Source organism: Pelodiscus sinensis, chromosome 10, assembly GCF_049634645.1.
Source record: "Pelodiscus sinensis isolate JC-2024 chromosome 10, ASM4963464v1, whole genome shotgun sequence".
Taxonomy (NCBI): domain Eukaryota; kingdom Metazoa; phylum Chordata; order Testudines; family Trionychidae; genus Pelodiscus; species Pelodiscus sinensis.
The window spans coordinates 16,113,541-16,133,418 of record NC_134720.1 but is presented as its reverse complement, the minus strand read 5'-3'; the positions used below and the strand labels follow the sequence as shown (position 1 = coordinate 16,133,418).

Here is a 19,878-nt window from a genome sequence, read left to right as displayed (position 1 = left end):
CCCCTCCCCCACCCCGCAACGTGAGGGTGACCATGTCCTGCACCGTCACAGCCGCTGTGCTTGTACAGAGGCCATGGTCAGGATGTCTGGCTCTCCCCGGGACTGGGAGCTGCCCCAAGACCGCACCCATGTCCCTGTGCCATGTATAGTGTGGCCGGGGCAGCAGGGGGGAGGGGGAGATGTCCCCTGCCTCCGTGTAGAGGGGACATGTGAAGGGAAAGCATCCTGCTGGTTCCTGCCCCGGGGTCGGGAGCATGTCACGTCTCTTTGCACAAGCATGTGCCTATTGGGCCATGGCCCCTGGGTGTCACGCAGCTGGAGCCACCTGCCCAAGGGTGGCATGGCACATGCTCGCACGTGCACAGGTGTCTGCGTGATCCGTGGAAGGCATGGCCCACGCGCGCGGTCTCTGGTCTCCCTCCCACCTCCACCCTCCCCTCCTCCCCGAACTACTTAATTCAAACTACTTACCCGGTACGGTCTCCCTGACCGACCCTGCTGGAACAGCTGGCGGTGGCCCCTCCGGTGCACCCAGGTCAGGGCCCTCTGGTCCCGGCTCGCTGTCCCCCGGGCTGGCACGGACTGCCCCTCCCCCCAAGAGTTGGTGGAGGGCGGGGAAGTAGGGGCAGGTGTCATCCCCTGCAGCAGCGCCACCCCTTGTGGCCCTGGCGTACCCCTGCCGCAGCTGCTTCAGCTTGATTCACACCTGCTCTTGGGTGCGCCTGTGTCTCTTGTGGGCCATGGCGGCTGCTATGCGTTCCTCCTCCTAGTGCGGAGATCTTGGAGATTGGGGGCCTGCCCCCAAATCTCAATGAGGTCCATGAGCTCCGCACTAGTCCAGGGGGCCACGCGCCGTCTACGGCCCCTGGGTGCTCGGGACTGGGCAGGGGACGGCTCGCTGCCACTGGCTGCCTGGCTCATGGTGGGGCCACTGGCTCAGGGGTAGACACTGCTGGCAGGGCTGTCTGACTCCAGTGCCGTCTGGCCAGAGTCTACCCCTTTAAGGGCCCGGGGCTGGGGGAGAGGAGAAGAGTTTTCCTGGTTGTGCCCAGAGAGGCCACCAGGGGGAACCTGGGAAGGGCTAGCCTCCCACTAGTTCGAATTAAGGGTCTACACAGCCCTTAATTCGAACTAGTAAGTTCGAACTAGGCTTAATCCTCGTAAAATGAGGTTTACCTAGTTCGAACTAAGCGCTCCGTTAGTTCGAATTAAGTTCGAACTAACGGAGCACTAGTGAAGCGCCTATGAAATTTAGTTCGAACTTACGTCTGTTAGTTCACTACAAAGTTAGTTCGTAGACATACCCTATTCTACACCATCCATTAAGACATTTCACTGTTACAAATTCCAGAAAATATTTAAAAAATTTAAATCTATTTCATTTCCAAGGATAAAATAAATGAACTGTGCAGCTGTATCTTATTCCCTTGGCTGTTCATTCAGAAAATAATGGATTCCACAAAAGTGGAAGAGGATGGATCTACACAGGAAATACATTCTGAAGTCTCAGTTAAAGGTGAGTAACCCTGTTCATTTGAGAACTGTCTGTGAGGATCCCTGTGCTTGGGAGTTTATCTAACAATAGGAATATTTAAAGATTAAAGGATTGTGTCTCATGATAAATCAGTTCTCCAATTATGGGTAATATTGTTATAAGTTGTATTAAAATTGTCCCTGGAGATCTCATGGGCATCATGGTATTAAGCAGTGGTTAGATATTTAGGGATAAAGGGACTGTGTCTCAAAGAAATTACTATTCAAACAGACATGACACGAGGGGAGGGATGGCACAAAGATAACTTATCCAGGGTCACACAAAGCAGATCAGTGGTAAAGCCAACAAACTGCGTTTCTCAAGTCGCAAGTTCAATGAAGTGACCTATCCACTGGACCATACTGTTTCTCTTCCTGTGCACCCAGGCTGACAATTCTCTACCACTTCACAAGAACTGGGCTTGGCAGATGCCTTTTGACTCTCCACTAACAACGTTGCATCTCCAATATACAATCAATTGCTTTTGGTTCCTACTGAGACAAAATGTTCCTGTCTCCCGAATGCAAGATCTAACCCCATTTCCAAGACCAAGATATTAGAACGGTCATAGATGATACGGAGCATTTTGTTTTCATAAACAAGTTAAACGTATTTGCTATTTCAACTGTGGAGCTGTGAATAAGTCACATGCATTCTGTCTAGCTTTTGTTTTCCTGATTACACTCAAAGTAGAAGCATAAGAGGGATGATATGGAAAATTCTGACAAGAATCTAGAGCAATGAAGAGAATGTTATTTAGCAGCAAAATAAATCTATTTGGTGGTTCTTATTTCCAGGCCTGCAATGAGAGGGAGCAAAGGGGACAGCTCCCCTGGCAATTTAAAAGGTCCCGGGGCTCCTGGCTGCCACTACTTCAACAACTACAGTGCCCAGAGTCCCAGACCTTTTAAATTGTCACCAGAGCCCGCAGCGACACATGCCTTGTGGCTTCAGTGGCAATGAAGAGCTGGCTTGGGGAGAAGATAACCCCCAGGCCCATCCCTTCTGTACGAGGTCCCACCCCTTCCAGGGACCGAAGCCAGCTCCCCCCAGGACCCAATAAAGTCTCTCTTGCCAGTTTTTGACTACAGACTTGATCATAGCACCTTTTGAAGACCACTCATAACATGCATAGTACTTGTGGCTCCACTGATTTGGCAGATGGAGAGATGTGTATTGCTCTTTACTAGCTTTTATTCCAATTCACTGAGTCTGGGTTCTTCCTGCTGAAGGAACAGATGGATTCAGGTACACTCCCAAGGCTGTGGAGAATGCATGAGCCCTAGTGAAGTGCACCCTAACCTGGGGTGGCTCCCTCTGAGCCAGCTTATAACACTCTCTAATACACGAGAAGACCCAGGTGGATAATCTTTGGGTCAAAATAGGAAAGCCCTACATTCTGTCTGTATAGGCAATAAACAGCTGTGTTGAATTACGGAAAAGTTTTGTTCTATCTATGTAAAAAGCCAAGGCACGCTTGGCATCTAAAGAATGCAACACCTGTTCTTTAGGGGAGCGGTGTGGTTTTGGAAAGAAAACGGGTAAGACAATTTCCTGTGCCATATGAAAAGGCGAAACCACCTTGGGGAGCCGGGTGTGGGCAGAGCCTAACATTATCCGCCGAGAACACCAAGTAAGGCAGCTCTATAGTCAATGTACAAAGCTCGGAGTCCTGGCGTGCCGAGGTTATGGCTACCAAGAATGCTACCTTTAGGGATAAATGTCTTAAGGAGCAGGTCGCCAAGGGCTCAAAAGGGGGAGACATCAATTTTTTGAGCACCAGACTGAGATCCCACTGGGGAACTGGCGGCTTCACATGAGGGCTCACTTTGTCTAGGCCCCTTAGGAATCTCTTTACTATCGGGTCAGTAAATAGGGAACTAGACCCCCCCCCCCCCCCATTTACTGACCCGTGGAAAGCAGAAAGGGATGCCAAGTATACTTTAATAGATGAGGCGGATAGGCCAGTGTGCCGCAGTCCAAGTAGATAATTGAGCACCAGCGGAACTGGAGCCCAGCATGGGTCCAGCCCTTTTTGGGATGCCCATACGGTGAAACGTTTCCATTTAGCCTCATAAAACTTTCTAGTAGAGGGCTTTCTACTACCCAACAGGACCATCTGAACTGCCTGCGAGCAAGCCCGCTCAGCACGTGTTAACTACTGATAAGCCACGCCATAAGGTGGAGTGATCTGAGATTCGGATGGACTATGAGTCGTCCCCCCCCCCCCCCCCCGACAGGGCTGAGTGATGAGGTCCGGGACCATGGGCAGGGGTTGCAGCTTTGTACACAGCATCTCCAGCAATATCGTGAACCAAAATTGTCTGAGCCAGCTCGGGCGATCAGGATTACTTGAGCTGTGAATGCTTTCACCCTGGCGAAGACCTTGGGGATCAATGGGAACGGTGGAAACGCATAGAGAAGTCCCTGAGGCCATTTCTCTGTTAGTGCATCTCCCCTGGACTGCTTGCCCAGCCCCAGAAATGAGTAATAGAGGGGGCATTTCTTGTTCTCTGCTGTGGCAAACATATCCACCCGGGGATAACCGCACCTGAGGAAAGTTTGACCCACGACCTCCCCTTTCAAAGACCACTCGTGGGCTCCGAAGGACCTGCTCAGTGCATCTGCTAGCAAGTTCTTGCAACCGGGCAGGTACTTGGCCTGAATGTGGATTTTGTGTTCTATGCACAGGTCCCATAGGAGCATCGCCTCCCTGCTCAGAGAGTAAGATCGGGCTCCCCCATTTGTTCACATAGGACACGGCTGCCATGTTGTCGAGGCGCACCAGAATTGAGCGCTGTGAAAGCATGGGTAAGAACACCTCGCACGCTTTCCTGACTGCCTGTAACTCTCTCACATTGATGTGTAGGATCCTCTCACAAGGTGTCCACACTCCCTGTGTTCTGTAGCGGTGTATGTGAGCTTCCCAGCCTACGTCAGAGGCATCCGTCACTAACGTGACTGAGGTCAGCTCGATCTGAAACGGTTCCCCCCCCGCAAACCACCTCCCTCTGAGTCCACCATTGTAAAGAGATAAGTACTTGCGGGGGAACAGTGAGTAGTACGTCCCAGTGTGCTGAAGTCTGATTGAAAACAGTCGCCAGCCACGCCTGGAGGGGCCGAAGTCTCAGCCTGGCGTGGTGGACGACGTAGGTGCATACCGCCATGTGACCAAGCAGCTTCATACAGGTGTAGGCCGAAACAAGGGGGGGGAATGCTTCAGGTCGTTCACCATGGTCAGTATGGTATCAAACCTTACCCTGGGGAAGGAGGCCCGTGCCAGCCTGGCATTGAGGAGGGCCCCAACAAATTCTCTCTCCTGACAAGGGATCAGCATTGACTTCTCGTCATTCAGTAAGAGCCCCAGCCTCCTGAAGAGGGACTGTATAAAGCCTACGTGAGCTGTTACCTGCGCGTGAGAGCGCCCTCGAACCAGCCAGTCATTCAGGTAGGGAAACACCTGTATACCTCAGGTCCTGAGAAATGCAGCTACCACCGCCATACATTTTGTAAACACTCTGGGGGCCGTAGAGAGCCCAAACGGAAGAACAATAAACTGGAAATGGTTGGGGAACACAACAAATCGCAGAAAATTCCTGTGACTCGGCCTTATCGCTATATGGAAATAAGCGTCTTTGAGGTCAAGGACCGTGTACCAATCGCCCTGCTCCAAGAGTGGAATGATGGAGGCCAGGGTTAACATTCTGAACTTCGTCTTTACCACCTCCTTGTTGAGGTTTCGAAGGTCCAGAATTGGGCGAAAGCACCCTTTCGGTTTTGGGATAACAAAATAACGTGAGTAAAACCTCCTGCCCTCCAAACGGGAGGGGACCCGTTCTATCGCACCTTTCTCAAGGACTGCGAGGACCTCCTGATGCAGGACGGCCTCATGCAATGGGTCCCTGAAAAGGGATGGGGAGGGAGGGAAGGAAGGGGGGGAAACCCAGAAACGGGATACAATAACCCAACCTTACAAGATCAAGAACCCATCTGTCCGAGGTAATCTCGGTCCACGTTTGCACGAAATGGGATAACCTGTCCCCAAACATTGGGGGGGGGGGGGGGGGGGGAGATCGGGACATGGCCCTCGATGATGGTGTCAAAACTGGGGCTTAGCTTGGTGGGAAAGGGGCTGACTGGTTCCCCTAACATTATTATGATGAGGGCAACGACACCTGCAGTTAGAGGTTGAAGCTCCCATCGTCCCTGCGCCCCCACCGGGAGGACGAGGTTGGCGCCTCTAATAATTTCCACGGCCCTGCTGAAACTGTGGTAAACCCTGCTGTCAATAGGGGAGTTGTCGCCTTTGAGGAGCTGGCGTGTGTATTCCCAATGACCGAAGTGTCGACTGAGTATCCTTTAACGTGTGCAGTCTAGAGTCTGTATGCTCTGAGAAGAGGGCCTTTCCCTCGAATGGGAGGTCCTGGATAGTAGACTGCACCTCCGGAGGAATGCCACACACCTGCAGCCAGGCGCTGCACACATAACCACGCCCGATGCCATAGTCCTGGCGGCCGAATCTACAGCATCTAAAGAGGCTGTAGAGCTGTGCATGCGATTGTCCTGCCCTCAGCGGTCACGGTAGCAAATTCTGGTTGTGCATCAGGTGGGAGCCTATCTCTAAACCTGTCGACAGCCTGCAAGGTATTATAGGCATATCGGCTTAGCGTTGCCTGCTGGTTAGCAATTCAAAGCTGTACTCACCCCGTAGCATAAACCTTACACCCCAATAAGTCCAGGCGCTTAGGTTCCCTGGCCTTTGGGGTTGAGCCGGGTTGTGGCAGCTTTTCTTTTTGTGCAGCGGCTTGGACTATGATGGATCCCAGGACAGGGTGCGAGTACAAGAGCTTATGTCCGGACTGAGAGATAAAATAGCACCTCTAAACCCCCTTAAAGTTCAGGGTGAGTGAGGCGGGGGTCTGCCAGAGAGTGGTAGTAATTTTGGCTACCGTTTTGTTTAGCGGCAAAGCAAGCCTGGCAGAAGCATCCTCTGACAGGATGTCTACCATGGGATCTGACTCTTGCGGAACTGGCTCCACAGGTACACCCAAGTTGGAGGGAAGGCGACGTAAAAGGTCCTGATGGGACCTAGAGTCCATAGCTGGCATGGATGGCACAGGGTCAGCTACAGCTTCATCTGGGGAAGAGGATGAGGAAGACTCTCTGAGGCTCTAAAGGTGGGAGCACCTCCGGCGGAATAGGCACCGAAGGAAGCTGTGGACCCAGCTGAGATGGCACCACAGCCAGAGGCAGGTGGTTTGGGGCCTCCATATGGAAAGCGTGAACCCCTGGAGGTGACGGAGGCCTGGGAAGCAACGCTGATGCAGGGGTGTGTCGGCAGGAGGCGGCGGACATCCGCGAAAGTATCGTGAGCCCCTGCCATTGATGGTAAGCCCATGGCGTCCAAAAAGGCCAGGGGGGCTGAAGGCTGAGGGGGCCAGGACTGCTGAAACCCAGACTGGCGCGTGTGGGGCCGGGAACGAGAACGGTGCTTGGATGAAGGTCTGGAGGAAGCCTCCGAGCGGAGCGACTCCACATCTGACTCAGAGGAGTAGTCAGAAGCGGACCAAGGCAGTGCTAAGCCAGGCTGGTCTTGAGATGAAGGAGGCTTAAGCATGGCCATAGACTGCAGCTTTGTAGGAAGCCTCACTTGAGTCGGTGCCGACGAAGTGCGTGCATCAGCTGATGCTTGTTGACTGTGCTCCATGCTTTCTGGTGCAGGCACCGGATCACCGGTGCTAGATGGGGCAGGCACTAAATGGAGAGCCTGCATCATAACCGGTGCCGCAATGAAAACTGATGCTGGGGCGAGCGCTGTTGCCGGAGCTATGCCGGGTGCTTTTGCCGGTGCCCAGGCGGGTGCTAAGCCAGACGTCCGCGCCGGTGCCAAGGTAGGCGCTGGTGCTATTGTAGGGTCAGATGCCAGCACCGGCATTGAAATTGACGCTGGTGCCGCAGTAGAAGCGGCCAGTACCGGCGTGTGCAGCTGAGCCGGTGCCGTGGGCACATTAGTCAGCGCTGGAGTTGGGGGTGGCGCCCTCGCTTGGCACAGCACCTGTTAACACCCTGGTGGTTGTTGGGGCAGTGCAGCTACAGAAAACGGCGTGCACTGGTACAGGGCTGGCTGCGGGGCACAAGACACAGACATGGTCGGTGCTGGAAGCAGTGCCCATACCTTCTCTGGTGCCCACTGCACTTCCGTTATGGGTGCCGGCAGCGTAGTTGTAAGGGACGGCAACCCCATGTGCTGTTGCGGGGTGGTTGCCGGCACCACCGTCGACCAAGGCTCACAGTGTGGGGGGGCAACTGGGGCCATCATGGCTCCCAGTGTCAGCCGCTGCGATCCCACTGGCCCCAGCACCAACTGCAGGGAAACCATGAGGTGGATCAGCTCACGGGCAGCCTTAAACGTCTCAGGTGTAGATGGCCGGTGCAGTGACAGCATGCCTGGGATGTCTGCCAACCCGCCTTTTTGAGTTCCCGAAAGTGCCTCAGAGCGCTCGGATCTCCGCCGATGGTGTTTTCCTGCACCAGACTTGTGGCCGGGCGATCTAACCCTTGAAGTCTTGGCCCTCTTCGGGGCCGGGGAATGTGAGCAGTGCCTTGGTGCCAGTGGCGTGGGCACCGATGCCCCATCACATGCCCCCCCTGCACTCGCCGTTTGCGGTGCAGAGGCTACCCCGGTCTCAGGACCCGGTGCCGGTTGCAGAGCCTCCTCCATCAACAAAAGTTTTAAGCTCGAGTCCTTCTCTTTCTTTGTCCGCGGATTAAATGCCGGATAGATTCTGCAGGTGTCTGTCAGGTGGCTTTCCCCCAGACACTTTAAGCAGTTGTCATGGGGGTCATCTCTGGGCATGAATTTTGCGCAGGAAGTGCATGGCTTAAATCCTTGTGGTCCAGGCATTCCCTACCCCCTAAGGGGGGGAGGGAGAACAAAGGAAAAGAAAGTCCAACACTAAATACCTAACCAATGGGATAACTATTAGAGAAGTATTTACATAAAGAGATAAGCGGGGAAATTGACTAGGTAATTGACATGCTCCAACCAACCGTCACTGACGGTAAGAAGGAACTGAGAAGGAGGAGCGTCGGCAGGGGTACTTATGTGCTGCTATAGTGGCACCACTCCAGGGGGCGACCCGCCGGCGCTATGGGTGCTGCTAGGGGAAAAACGCTCCGCAGAACTGTGCACGTAGCGCACACACACCTCACTCGAATGGACAGGAGCAACCACTCGAAGAAGAAAGTGTGTTCTTGAGCTCTTCAAACACCTGATCTCTTATGGAAGATGAGCACCTGCTTCCGCCTGCCCCCCTAAGTGTAAACTTGTAACCGCTGAAGTTTACAAAAATAAACGTTTGCTAAAATCCGTACTTACATTTACCCTTAAAAATGCATGTATCCTAACAAATGTTACAACAATTCTTCAAATTAAGCTATCCACAAGTTGCTAACAGACATCCTTAAACACAATGCCATAGAGCAGGGGTGGGCAATAATTTTTGGTGGGGGGCCACTCCAAGATTTTGGTAAGTGGTCAAGGGCCGTACTTTTCTGTAGACGACGGTGCAGGGTCTAGGGTGGAGGTTGGGTGCAGAAAGGTGCATGGGGTAAGGGATGGGGGTTCAGGAGATGGTGTGAGGTCTGAGAGGGTGTTTGGATGGAGGAAGGAGTTGTGACCTGGGTCAGGGGATTGGAGTGTAGGTTCCAGGAGGGAGTGTGGGTGCAGAAGAGGGTTCCGGCCAGGTGGAGGGTTCTAGGAGGGGATACAGGGTGGGGAGGGAGTTGTAACCTGGGGCAGGAGGGTGCAGAGGGTTTGGATGGTGATCTGGGGGAGGGAGTTAGGATGCAGGAGGGGTTGGGGTGCCAGAGTCAGGTGCTTGCTGGGAGGAGTTTGCCTAATTGTCTCCTGGCCAGTAGCCCCAACCTGCTTGAAAATACAGGCTGCTCCCTCCACGTGGCTTTCAACTCCTGCTGCCCCAGTCTCTCAGGCCAATCTTTCAGCTCTGATTGACTGGCTGTTTCCAGCTAATAGGAGCTCAGAGATTGGCTGAGGTCAGTTCTTATTGGCGGGTTGTTTCTGGCCAATAGGAGCTGAGGACTGAGCTGAAGGCAGGGAGATTGAAAGAAGACTCTCCTTCCCTGAAGAGCAGAGAAACACAGGGACTGTGTTAAGCTTGTGCCTGAGGGTCCCGGCAGGGTGGTCCGTGGGCTGGATCCTGTGGCTTAGCGGGCTGGATCCAGCCCCTGGGCCATATTTTGCCCAGCCCTGCCATACAGCCTACATTACCAACATCTTAAATGCAAAATGTAAGCAATGAAGCTGTAATGACTCATGAGAATTCCTGTTATTGCCTTGGCTCTGAAATGGCTGCTTCATGTTCCAGGGTCTCTGGTATATTAGTGCAAATACAGATCTTCTGCAAACGCAATCGAATATATGGCACTCTAAACAGAATCCAAAATTTTACTATTTCTTATTTCATTTCTCTTTTGTTTTCACTTAGGTGGATCTTTCAAATGTTGCTTTTATTGACTAGTCCTAATTCTGTGAAAAATCCATCTCAAGTAGTGACTAGACCAAGAGGCAGAGCAGCTATTTCTTCAGCAGACTGAAAAAAAAGTAGTGGATGGAAATGAATGAGACCAGCAGAAATACAAATGCAGCAGGAGAAAAGAGGAAAGAAGGGAAGGAGAAAGAAAGAGGAGAATTAAGACAGATCAATTAGATTTAGGAGACTTACATGGCCATCCAAAATGGGTTCCTGAATGAACATTAGTCTTAAGTAAAACAATATAGCTTATTAAACTACAAATTATTTAAATTGAGTTAACTTTTACTTATAACAATTTGGCAGTCACTTCATGACAGTGAAGTGATGGATAATAGAAAAGATTAAAAAAATTGGGTAATCTCAGATACACTGGTATATAGTTTTGGTCTGATATAATACAATAAATATAAATCTTTATTCAAAGTAAATTTATAACAAGGAAAGAGTCAGCTTATAATGCAAAAGGCAGCAAGTATCCAATCAAATATAAACCATATCAAATGAAAATATACTTCTGACTCAGATTCAATTATTTCTTTCCAGATTTTTATTTATTGACTTTGCTGTAAAGTAACTACTGTGATCTGCACTGATTTTATATAAAAAAAATAAATATTGTTTCTCATCACTGCTCCTCTCTCATGGAGAAGCAGAGCACAAACCAATATGAGGAAAATATACTTATTTAACTTTTATATATTTATTGGAACTTTTCTACTTTTGTGGATCCAGGCTTGATAGGACATACCCAAGTTTTTGCATCTAAAGCAGCATTTCTCAAACTGTTAGTTGGCACCCCAAAGTAGGTCATGACCTCCTTTAAATGGGTCTCCCAAGCTATCTTAGACTTGCTGGGGCCCTGGGCTGAAGCCTGAGTCCCACTGGCTAGGCCCAAAGCCATAGCTTGAAGGTTTAGCCTGCTTGGCAACGCTCAGGTTACAGACCACCTGCCTGGGGCTCAAGCCCACCTTGGTCTTCAGCTGTGGTCCCTCCCAGCCAGGTGGGGCACTCAGCTTTGACCCCCCTTACTTGAAGCAATGAGGCTCAGATGGTTTCTGGCTTTGGTCTTCCGTGTGTTTGTGAAGTAATTTCTGTTATCAGAAGGTGATCATGGTGCAATGAAGTTTGAGAACACATAATCTAAGTGTGTAATGTAACACACCAGAACAGAATTAGACAGATTATTTTAGCATAATATTTTCCATGTAAGACTGCATACAGTCTATAAAATAAAATATATTAAAATAAACTTCTAAAACATGAAGTAAACTAAAGATCAATTTGAATTTTCAGATTGTGTCATTAGATCAAAAGATATTAATTATAGAGTATATGAAGTACTTACGTTGGTAATTGTACATAAAGCAGGCCTGTGCAGTGATCATCCACTCTGCTCTAGTCTCACAGAAGATGGCAATGTTAGTCTTCGGCTGCTGCCCCAATACTGCTAAGCCATTTCCAAAATTAGTAGCTTTAATGAAGACATCATCATATGAGAGCCAAGTGTATTTTCCAAGGATGACCTAATAAAAGTAATATAAATGTACATAAATGTAATTTAGAAAAAGGTAGGCCCCAAGATTTCAAATTGTGGTCCTTATTATACCTTAGGTCATGTGAAAATATGAATGATGCAAGTCTAAAAATATAATTGTCAACATTTCCCAAAGGATAATATTCTTGCATTAAAACAAATTATAGCATCATGGAAGTTCCAATCTTGTCCCTCAAAGTCCAAATTAAAAAAAAAAAAGGCTCTGTACAAGGAAACTGTGGTTGTTGAGGGAATGGAAATTGGCTATAGAGTGAGTATGGTGTACAGTGGACCATAACCCCATATACAAGAACCACAATATAGATGTAGTTCAAAGTGCTAGGATATCCTCTCCTCTACTGTCCCTCCCTAAAAATGTGCCCACTACAAACCCAGAGAACTGGTACAATATTCAGTTCCACAATTTACAAGGAATGAGATCTCCTCTAACAAATACCGCAGTTTTTGTTTCTGCTCTTCCACTACAGCATTTGGGGTCTTCTGAGGGCTTGCTAAATACCACAATTATTAACCCTTTAACATTTAAGATTTTTAAAAGTTTATTTTGGAAAACGTTAAAAGCTTAATAGTAAAGTATTTTCTCTAATATCCCTTTTGCTTTACTTGTATGGAAACCTTCCTGGTTTCCAGCCAGTTCACCTACCTGCCAACTTACCCTTCCCATTACCTCAGCAGCCTACCATGCAGGCTCCTGGGAAATCCTAACTCCCCAGTACCACACCAGTCATTTGGCTGAAAAGCTTAGGCTTCCCATCCTCAGCCTAGAAAACACAGGTTACTACAGAGACACAGAGTCTGAGAGCTCAGAAACCTGTCTGAAATTGACACAATATTCATCAATTTCATGACTATTCACCATTGAATAGCAGCTGTGAAACTGAACTAACTCTAGTTAGCTTCATTTAGCTGCTGCTTGTGAGTCATAGTAAAGGTAGGTACTGGGGTTATTCATAAAGAAAGAACTCCCTCATCAAAAATATGGGCAACTAAGAAACCAGGTGCTTGGCAACTCTGGCTCCCAAATTCCCAGTAGATCACTTGACTAGTTACCATAAAGTTAGGGAATCAAAGAGCCTGTGGATCTCATTCTATTTCAAAACACTGAAATATTCCTGCTGTGTTTTTAAAACATTATGTATTTAGCTGGTCTGTAAAAAATCCAAATATTTGGATATCCATCCTGTTTTGGGATGAAAACATTTCCAAAAGACTCAACCTTCTTTGCAGACCCAGAAATCAGTTTTACTGACAGCTACCTGGAGCAATGAGCAGCACAGCTCATTTAAGATCACCACCACCAAACTCTACTCTCAGCCTAGAATACTAAGGGATGCAAGGGGGGAACCTACTTCATGTAATATTTATGACTCTCTCCTTATATGATTTAAACCATCCACTAAAACATTTCCTGCCAATCAATATAATTTGCAGAAATGCATGCAAAGGTCCACAAATTACTATGAAATGAGTGGAAAGGGATCCATTAAATAAACAATGGATTAAATAAACAATTCCGTTAAAAGCACTTTAATCCTTCAACAGATTTGTGTTTATTAGATGTTACATTTAAGTTTAAACTAATTTGGCATGCAACATCTAAACTAGGGAAGTCCAACTCCAACAGATTTTATGATGCAGATTAGACTAGTGCTTTTCTTAACTAGAGATCAGCAATGATACAGGTTGTGTTTAGGGAGCTTTTATTAACAAGAGAAATTTTACCTCTATTAGCTACCTTGAGTACTGAAATAGTTAAGATGTAGCAGCATGCACCCCAGCACAGGTTGAACAAGCCTACCTGGAACACTGGTAAAGGCACATGCTGTTGAGGATTCACAAATGATCTCTCAGCTAGTCAGATCAAAGCTAGCTCCAATACATATACATGAACTGCAACTACATCTCCTGATTGCAGTGTCGATAAATCATTAGCTTCCTACACCTATGCTTCCTTGATTTCCTGAACTCATTTTCCTTATCCTAAGCCCCATGTACCCTGCATCCTTGTTTGTTCCTCTTTTCCATGACAGGTCAATGTTCTACCACCATCTATATGCCACTTCCTCCTGCCTTCATAAGCACACATTTTTTGAGAATGTGAAACAAAGCCTCATCACCCTCTCCAGGTCTCCTAATAGAGGGACAGCTGTGAATGGGAAAAGGGGGAGTGTCAGAAGGAGGTATGAGAAGAGGTAAAGCCTCAGCAGCACAGTGGCTGCTTCTCCAGACCGGGAAGGCTGATCCAGTTGGTTCTTACTTGCTTTTTGACCCAATCCTGGGTGCTGCAGCATCCACTCCTGCCCTTCCTGAACCCACTTTCATCTCCACAGCTTTACATAGGGGAAGAGCCCACAAAACATTTCCACTGCAGAGGTGCTAGACCTGACTACCCTTCCAGTTTTGCAATCCTTGTCTCCAAGTACTCTAACTCCAAATCTATTTCCCTTCTAATTTGACTGACACCATGTTCACATTCCTACCTAAACTACCTCAATTCAGCAGCCAGAGTCTTATCCACACACACACACACACACACACACAAACACACACACACACACACACAACCAGTTTATACTACTCAAAATACTAAGGCGATTTTTCCTCCTGTAGGCATACAAAGATAGGCTGCGTCTAGACTAGCAAGTTTTTCCGCAAAATCAGTTGCTTTTGTGGAAAAACTTGCCATTGTCTACACTGGCCGCTTGAATTTCCGCAAGAACACTGACGACCTCATGTAAGAAATCAGTGATTCTTGCGGAAATACTATGGTGCTCCCGTTCGGGCAAAAGTCCTTTTGCACAAAAGGGCCAGTGTAGACAGCTCAGATTTGTTTTGCGCGAAAATGGCGATCGGGGCTTTTTTGTGCAAAAGTGCATCTAGATTAGCCACGGATGCTTTTGTGCAAAAGTGCTTTTGCGGAAAAGCGTCTGTGCCAATCTAGACGCTCTTTTCCGCAAATGCTTTTAACGGAAAACTTTTCCGTTAAAAGCATTTGCGGAAAATCATGCCAGTCTAGACGTAGCCATAATGTATAGATATTTATCAAAAAACTATTTTGAAAATTGGTTTAAGAATTTCCCTTGCACAGCTTCAAGATTTCTACTAAATGGGGCGGGGTAAAATGATATTTTCCTTTCTCGTCATTCACTTTGAAGGTTCAGGAAAGAATTATGAGATACATTGGAAATCAATGGTTTAGAACCTTTGCAAAGGAATACCTCTAATTGTTTTTTTTTAAATTGTCATGGATTAGTTTGAATTTTAATGTAGTCATTGTTAAAAGGTTTTCTGATTTTTAAAACAATTCACAATTTTGGCTCTTAATCCACAGATAATACAAGAGCAACAAAGCTTGAGTATTTACAGAAGCACTTTCTAGTGTACAGTAGTTAATGCCAAACTTAACCAGTTTACTATACAGGATGAACCTCTTTAGTCTGGCACACTCTTGTCCAGCAGTAGCCGTGGTCTGCCATGATTTTAGTTAGCTGGATGTATACACATCATGGGTGTGGCTAAATTTCCTATGGTCCCATAAAGTTTGTTTACAGCCACTAGTTCTGGCTGTCCATAGTCTGTGCTCTTATTTCACTCTGATTTACCACTAGATGTCTTCTAAGAGCCCAATAAGCAGTGGAAATGTTAACGCTACCAGACAAATATTGACCTCCGCTGATCAGCAAATTCTCTGGTTCAGGACCAGTCAGGTCCCAAGTGTGCCAAGACTAGAGATGTTCAACCTGTATAAAAATCCCAGTCCTACAAACACTTATGTACATGTTTAACTTTAAACACTTCATCAGTCCCTATGGAGATTCCTCAAATATGTAAAGTTAAGTATGCACATAGTTGTTTATGGGCTCTAAGGGGTCAAAAGGAAAGTAAAGAACCTCTCTTTTAGCAGACATTTATACCCTAACATTATACTAAGTACCAAGGCAATGCTTAAAAGGCCTCAGGAAGAAGCAGTCAACCTTAAGAGTGGAAAACAAAAAATAAATACTGCCCTCTAGTGCGTCTGATTTTTTCATTTATTTAAATAAATTAATTGCTAAAGTTATACAGAGTATTAATATGTACATTTTCCCATTAAACAGAAGTCAAATAAATATTAAATATATGACAATGTTTGAAAGCATTGAACAATAACCATTTAGTGGTTCTTGGACAAATCTCTTTCACATATTTGTCCATTCAGTATACAGGCAGTCCCCGGGTTACGTACAATATAGGAACTGTAGGTTTGTTCTTAAGTTGAATTTGTACGTAAGTCAGAACTGGCGTCCAGATTCAGCCACTGCTGACACTGACCAGCGGCTGACTATAGGAAGCCCGAGGCAGAGTTGCTCTGCCCTGGGCTTCCTGGAATCAGCCACTGATCAGTTTCAACAGCGGCTGAATTTGGACGCCTGGGACAGAGCAGCTGGGGCGCTGCCGGGTTGGTCCCGCAGCACCGCTCCTCGGCGCTACTGGACCAACCCGGCAGCACCCCAGCTGCTCTACCCCAGCTGTCCCCAAGTCAGCCGCTGCTGAAACTGATCAGCGGCTGATTCCAGGAAGCCCGGGTTAGAGCAACTCTGCCTCAGGCTTCCTGTAGTCAGCCACTGCTCAGTTTCATCAGCAGCTGACTTGGGGAAGCCTGGGGCAGAGCAGCTGGGGTGCTGCCGGGTTGGTCCAGTAGTGCCAAGGAGCGGTGCTGCGGGACCAACCCGGCAGCGCCCCAGCTGCTCTACCCCAGGCGTCGTCGGCGAGAAAAGCCTGGTCTGCTGGGAGAGTGGGTGGCACACGAGCTGCGTCCCCCCCCCCAGCAGACCAGGGAGACGCGGGTGGCGGGACCGCCAAGACGCACCGCGGTCCCGCCCACATCCTCCACGGCTTTGCTCCGCCTCTCCCTGGTCTGCTGGGGAGGTGCTCCCCCCAGCAGACCAGGGAAATGGGGAGCAAAGCCTCGGAGGACGCCAGCCGCGGGACAGCCGCGGCGCATCTGGGCTGTCCCGCTGCCCGCGTGCTCCGCGGCTATGTTCCGCATCTCCCTGGTTTGCTGGTGGGGGGCTCCCTCCCCCAGCAGACCAGGGAGACACGGAGCAGCTTTTCTCGCCCCGGAGGACGTGGGCGGCGGGACCACGGCACATCTGGGCGTCCTGCCGCTCCCGTCCTCCGGGGCGAGGAAAGCCCCGTTCATAACTGCGGATCCGACATAAGTCGGATCCGTGTAACTCGGGGACTGCCTGTAGTTGTCTCAACAGTCCCAGGATATTAGATTCTCCCATGTCTTCTCTGCATTCTTAGAATGTGTAAGATTTAAAGAAAATACATTTCTGGGGTGAAATCTTTGCTTCACTAAAATCAATGTGAGTTGTGAGATTAAGTTCAATGAAGCCAAAATGTTATGCCTGGTTTATAATCTCAAATCTATTGTCCAATTTACAGTATAGAGCTAAGAATGAGGAAGGTGTTCCAGTTGAAATTAATCTTTTTTTTTTCCAAACACAAAAGCATATAAGTTAAAGAAAACTAGTTAAACATCCTTTTCACAACCCAAATCTATTGAAACTTTCCAATTAAATTAGGCTTCCAGTTAAGTTTTCAACTATTTTCAAGATTAACACACCCTGGCATTTTCAAATAATACACGGGGAGAGGAGAGAGGGAAAAAGTTCGCTGGTTCTCTTGTTGATGTTTAAAAGCAAACTGATTGCAGTTCCAGTACTGTGAAATTCCAAAAAGATAGCAAAAAAATATTTTATCTTCATTCATTTATTGCAGTCTTGGTTATTATTCTCAAATACAGAACACTAGAAAGTGTACCCAGCACTGCTTGGTTCCTTAATTAATTGGGTTTTTCTTCATTTAACTCACTGCTCTGAAATGGGGCTGGAGATGAGAGATTCAGTATGCAGGTTGCCCCAGGAAGAGGGGTTCATCTGCCCACTGTCCCCAGGCAGAATGCACTGCAGCAAACAGTGTACTCTCCCCTCTCTCCCTGATGGAGAACAGCCAGCAATGTTCCTGGATGAATCTGGGGGGCTGAAGCAGTCCCCAATGACTTCAAATGGAACCATAGTTATTCAGTGCTTCTGAAAATCAGATAGATCCTCTTTTTAAAAACTACAAAATTATACAACTCAACTTGCTAACATTCACACAAGCAAATTGCCTCTTCAGGGAGAGTGGCCCAAAAGACAGTGCTCTTGATCAGCTGTCAGAAGATCTGGGTTCTATGCCTAGATCTGCCCACTGACTTATTGAGCGACCCAAGGTAAGTCATTTTTCACCAGTTCATTCTGCTTCCCAACTGGCAATAATTAGCACCCTTTGTAAGTAAGTGAATATTTATCAATACACTATATGAATAAAAGTTATGAATTATTATATAAATATTTAAAAGCTGGTTCTGAACAGTGACCAGCTGCATTTACAAAGAGAACTAGAGAATAAAGAATGATATAAAATGGGAAAATTAGCACACAGACCATTGAGAATTAGTAGATACTTGACTAAAGTATCAGTTAATCTGTTCTAGACAATAGGTTTCATAATTTTAGACCAATGAGATGAAATGTAAGACTTCTAGAAAGATGTAACAGATTTGTTGTAACATTGTAGCATCTCTGGCAGATGCCTGTTAGTCTTCAAACTTTTTCATAATATGTTCTCTACAGAAGAGTTTCAGGGAATTACATTAAAAGCTATGGGAAGTTTTGCTATTGATTTCAGAGACAATAATTAGCCCAAAGTCCTATTTCAAAAATTGTACAGGTTGGATCTCCCTTGTTCAGCACCCTGGGAACCTGACCGGTCCTGGATGAGGGAACCGACCAGACAACGGGAGGTCCTCTGACACCTGCCCTTCAGCTTACTGCCCATCTCCACTGCTGCTTAGTTCAGTCCAGCCAGGCTGCCTACTGGCCAGCCCCTGCCCTGGCTCCACTACCTGCCAGGTGGCACTTGGCCAACTGCTCTGCTTCAATTGGGCTGATGCAGCCACATTCCTCTCCCTGCTCCCAGCTGCTGGGTCCGCAGTCCCAGCCCCGCTGCTGGGTGGCACGTGACCTCAGCTATACTGCTTCTGTCGGGCTGCTGCAGCCCAGCCCGGCTTTCTCCTCCAAGGCTGCAGTGCTGCAGCCCTGGCCCTGCTGCCGGGAAGCAGGCTACCCCAATCATGCTACTGCCACTGCCTGGATAACTGCGGACCTGCTGCCACCACCTAGGATATTACAGCTCCGCTGCTGCCTGGGCTGACGTGGCACCAGCCAGGCTACCCCTCCTGGGCAGCCATGGGCTTGGCCCTGCAGCAGGCCAGCAGGCAGCCCAGACAGCACTCCACTCCCGCCCGGACTGCCCCGGTACCGCCTCTGTCCTGGCTGCTGCAGCCCCGCTGCCACCAGGCTAGTGGGGCTCCCAGCTGCTGGCCCTCCTGCTCCAGGGTCCTCTCATCTAGCAGCATCCATGGTCATGCCAGACCACAGATGTTGCCGGACAAGAGAGTCCTGGTCAAAGGAAGTGCAACCTGTATAAGCCAATTCCTGCCATCCCTACTGATGAAGTTCGCTGTCAAAACCCTGACTGCTTTCAATAGGTGTCCTACTAGAAAAATGTGCAAAGTACCTTTTAAAACGTTTACAGTTTGATTTGTTTTGCTAAACACTGTATATTACATTTTAAACAAGAGACAACATTTCTTAACACAAAAAGAAAATGTTAAGAAATTCTAAAAGCAATCTTATGCAGGAGTGCCACCCTATGGAACAAAACAGCATAGCATCAAGCATAGCAATCTGTCATATTAAACCTCAAGTAGGGACATTAGAAAGTGTAATTGAATAGTCATGTAACTGCAAAAAATATCATCAATTACATGAGTATTTGAGTCCCCAGGAGCAGGACCGGCAGTCAGTGCACTCCCAACCCCGCTCCTAAGGAGCCCCTGCCACCTCACGCTTCTGCCTCTGTGTCAGAGACAGCAGCACAGGGTGTCAGGAGGAGCCAGTCCATGAGGGGAGCTGGCATAAAAACCTGCAGTGCAGGGTGGCAGCTGCCACTGTCTGTGGGGAATCAGAGCTCCCCAAAGACAGAGGCTGCTCCACAGGATGTGGAGCAGCCTCTTTCCGCAAAGACCTCGGACCTCCCACGGACAGAGGCTGCTGCCGCAAAGCAGGCTCGCCATAGACACAGGCTGCTCCATGAAATGCAGAGCAGCCTCTCTCCATGGGGAGCTCAGCCCGCCACAGACA

General features: G+C 48.2%; 1 protein-coding gene across 13 annotated transcripts in view; it reads right to left on the bottom strand.

The window, feature by feature from the left end:
* ACSL3 (acyl-CoA synthetase long chain family member 3) overlaps window positions 1-19,878 on the bottom strand; it is an 88,261-nt gene that overhangs the window by 36,282 nt on the left and 32,101 nt on the right. For all 13 annotated transcript variants that reach the window (XM_075937551.1, XM_075937547.1, XM_075937544.1 and 10 more), the window contains one exon: window positions 11,435-11,612. In XM_075937551.1, the coding sequence (XP_075793666.1) occupies window positions 11,435-11,612 (178 nt within the window). The remainder of the gene's footprint in view (window positions 1-11,434; window positions 11,613-19,878) is intronic.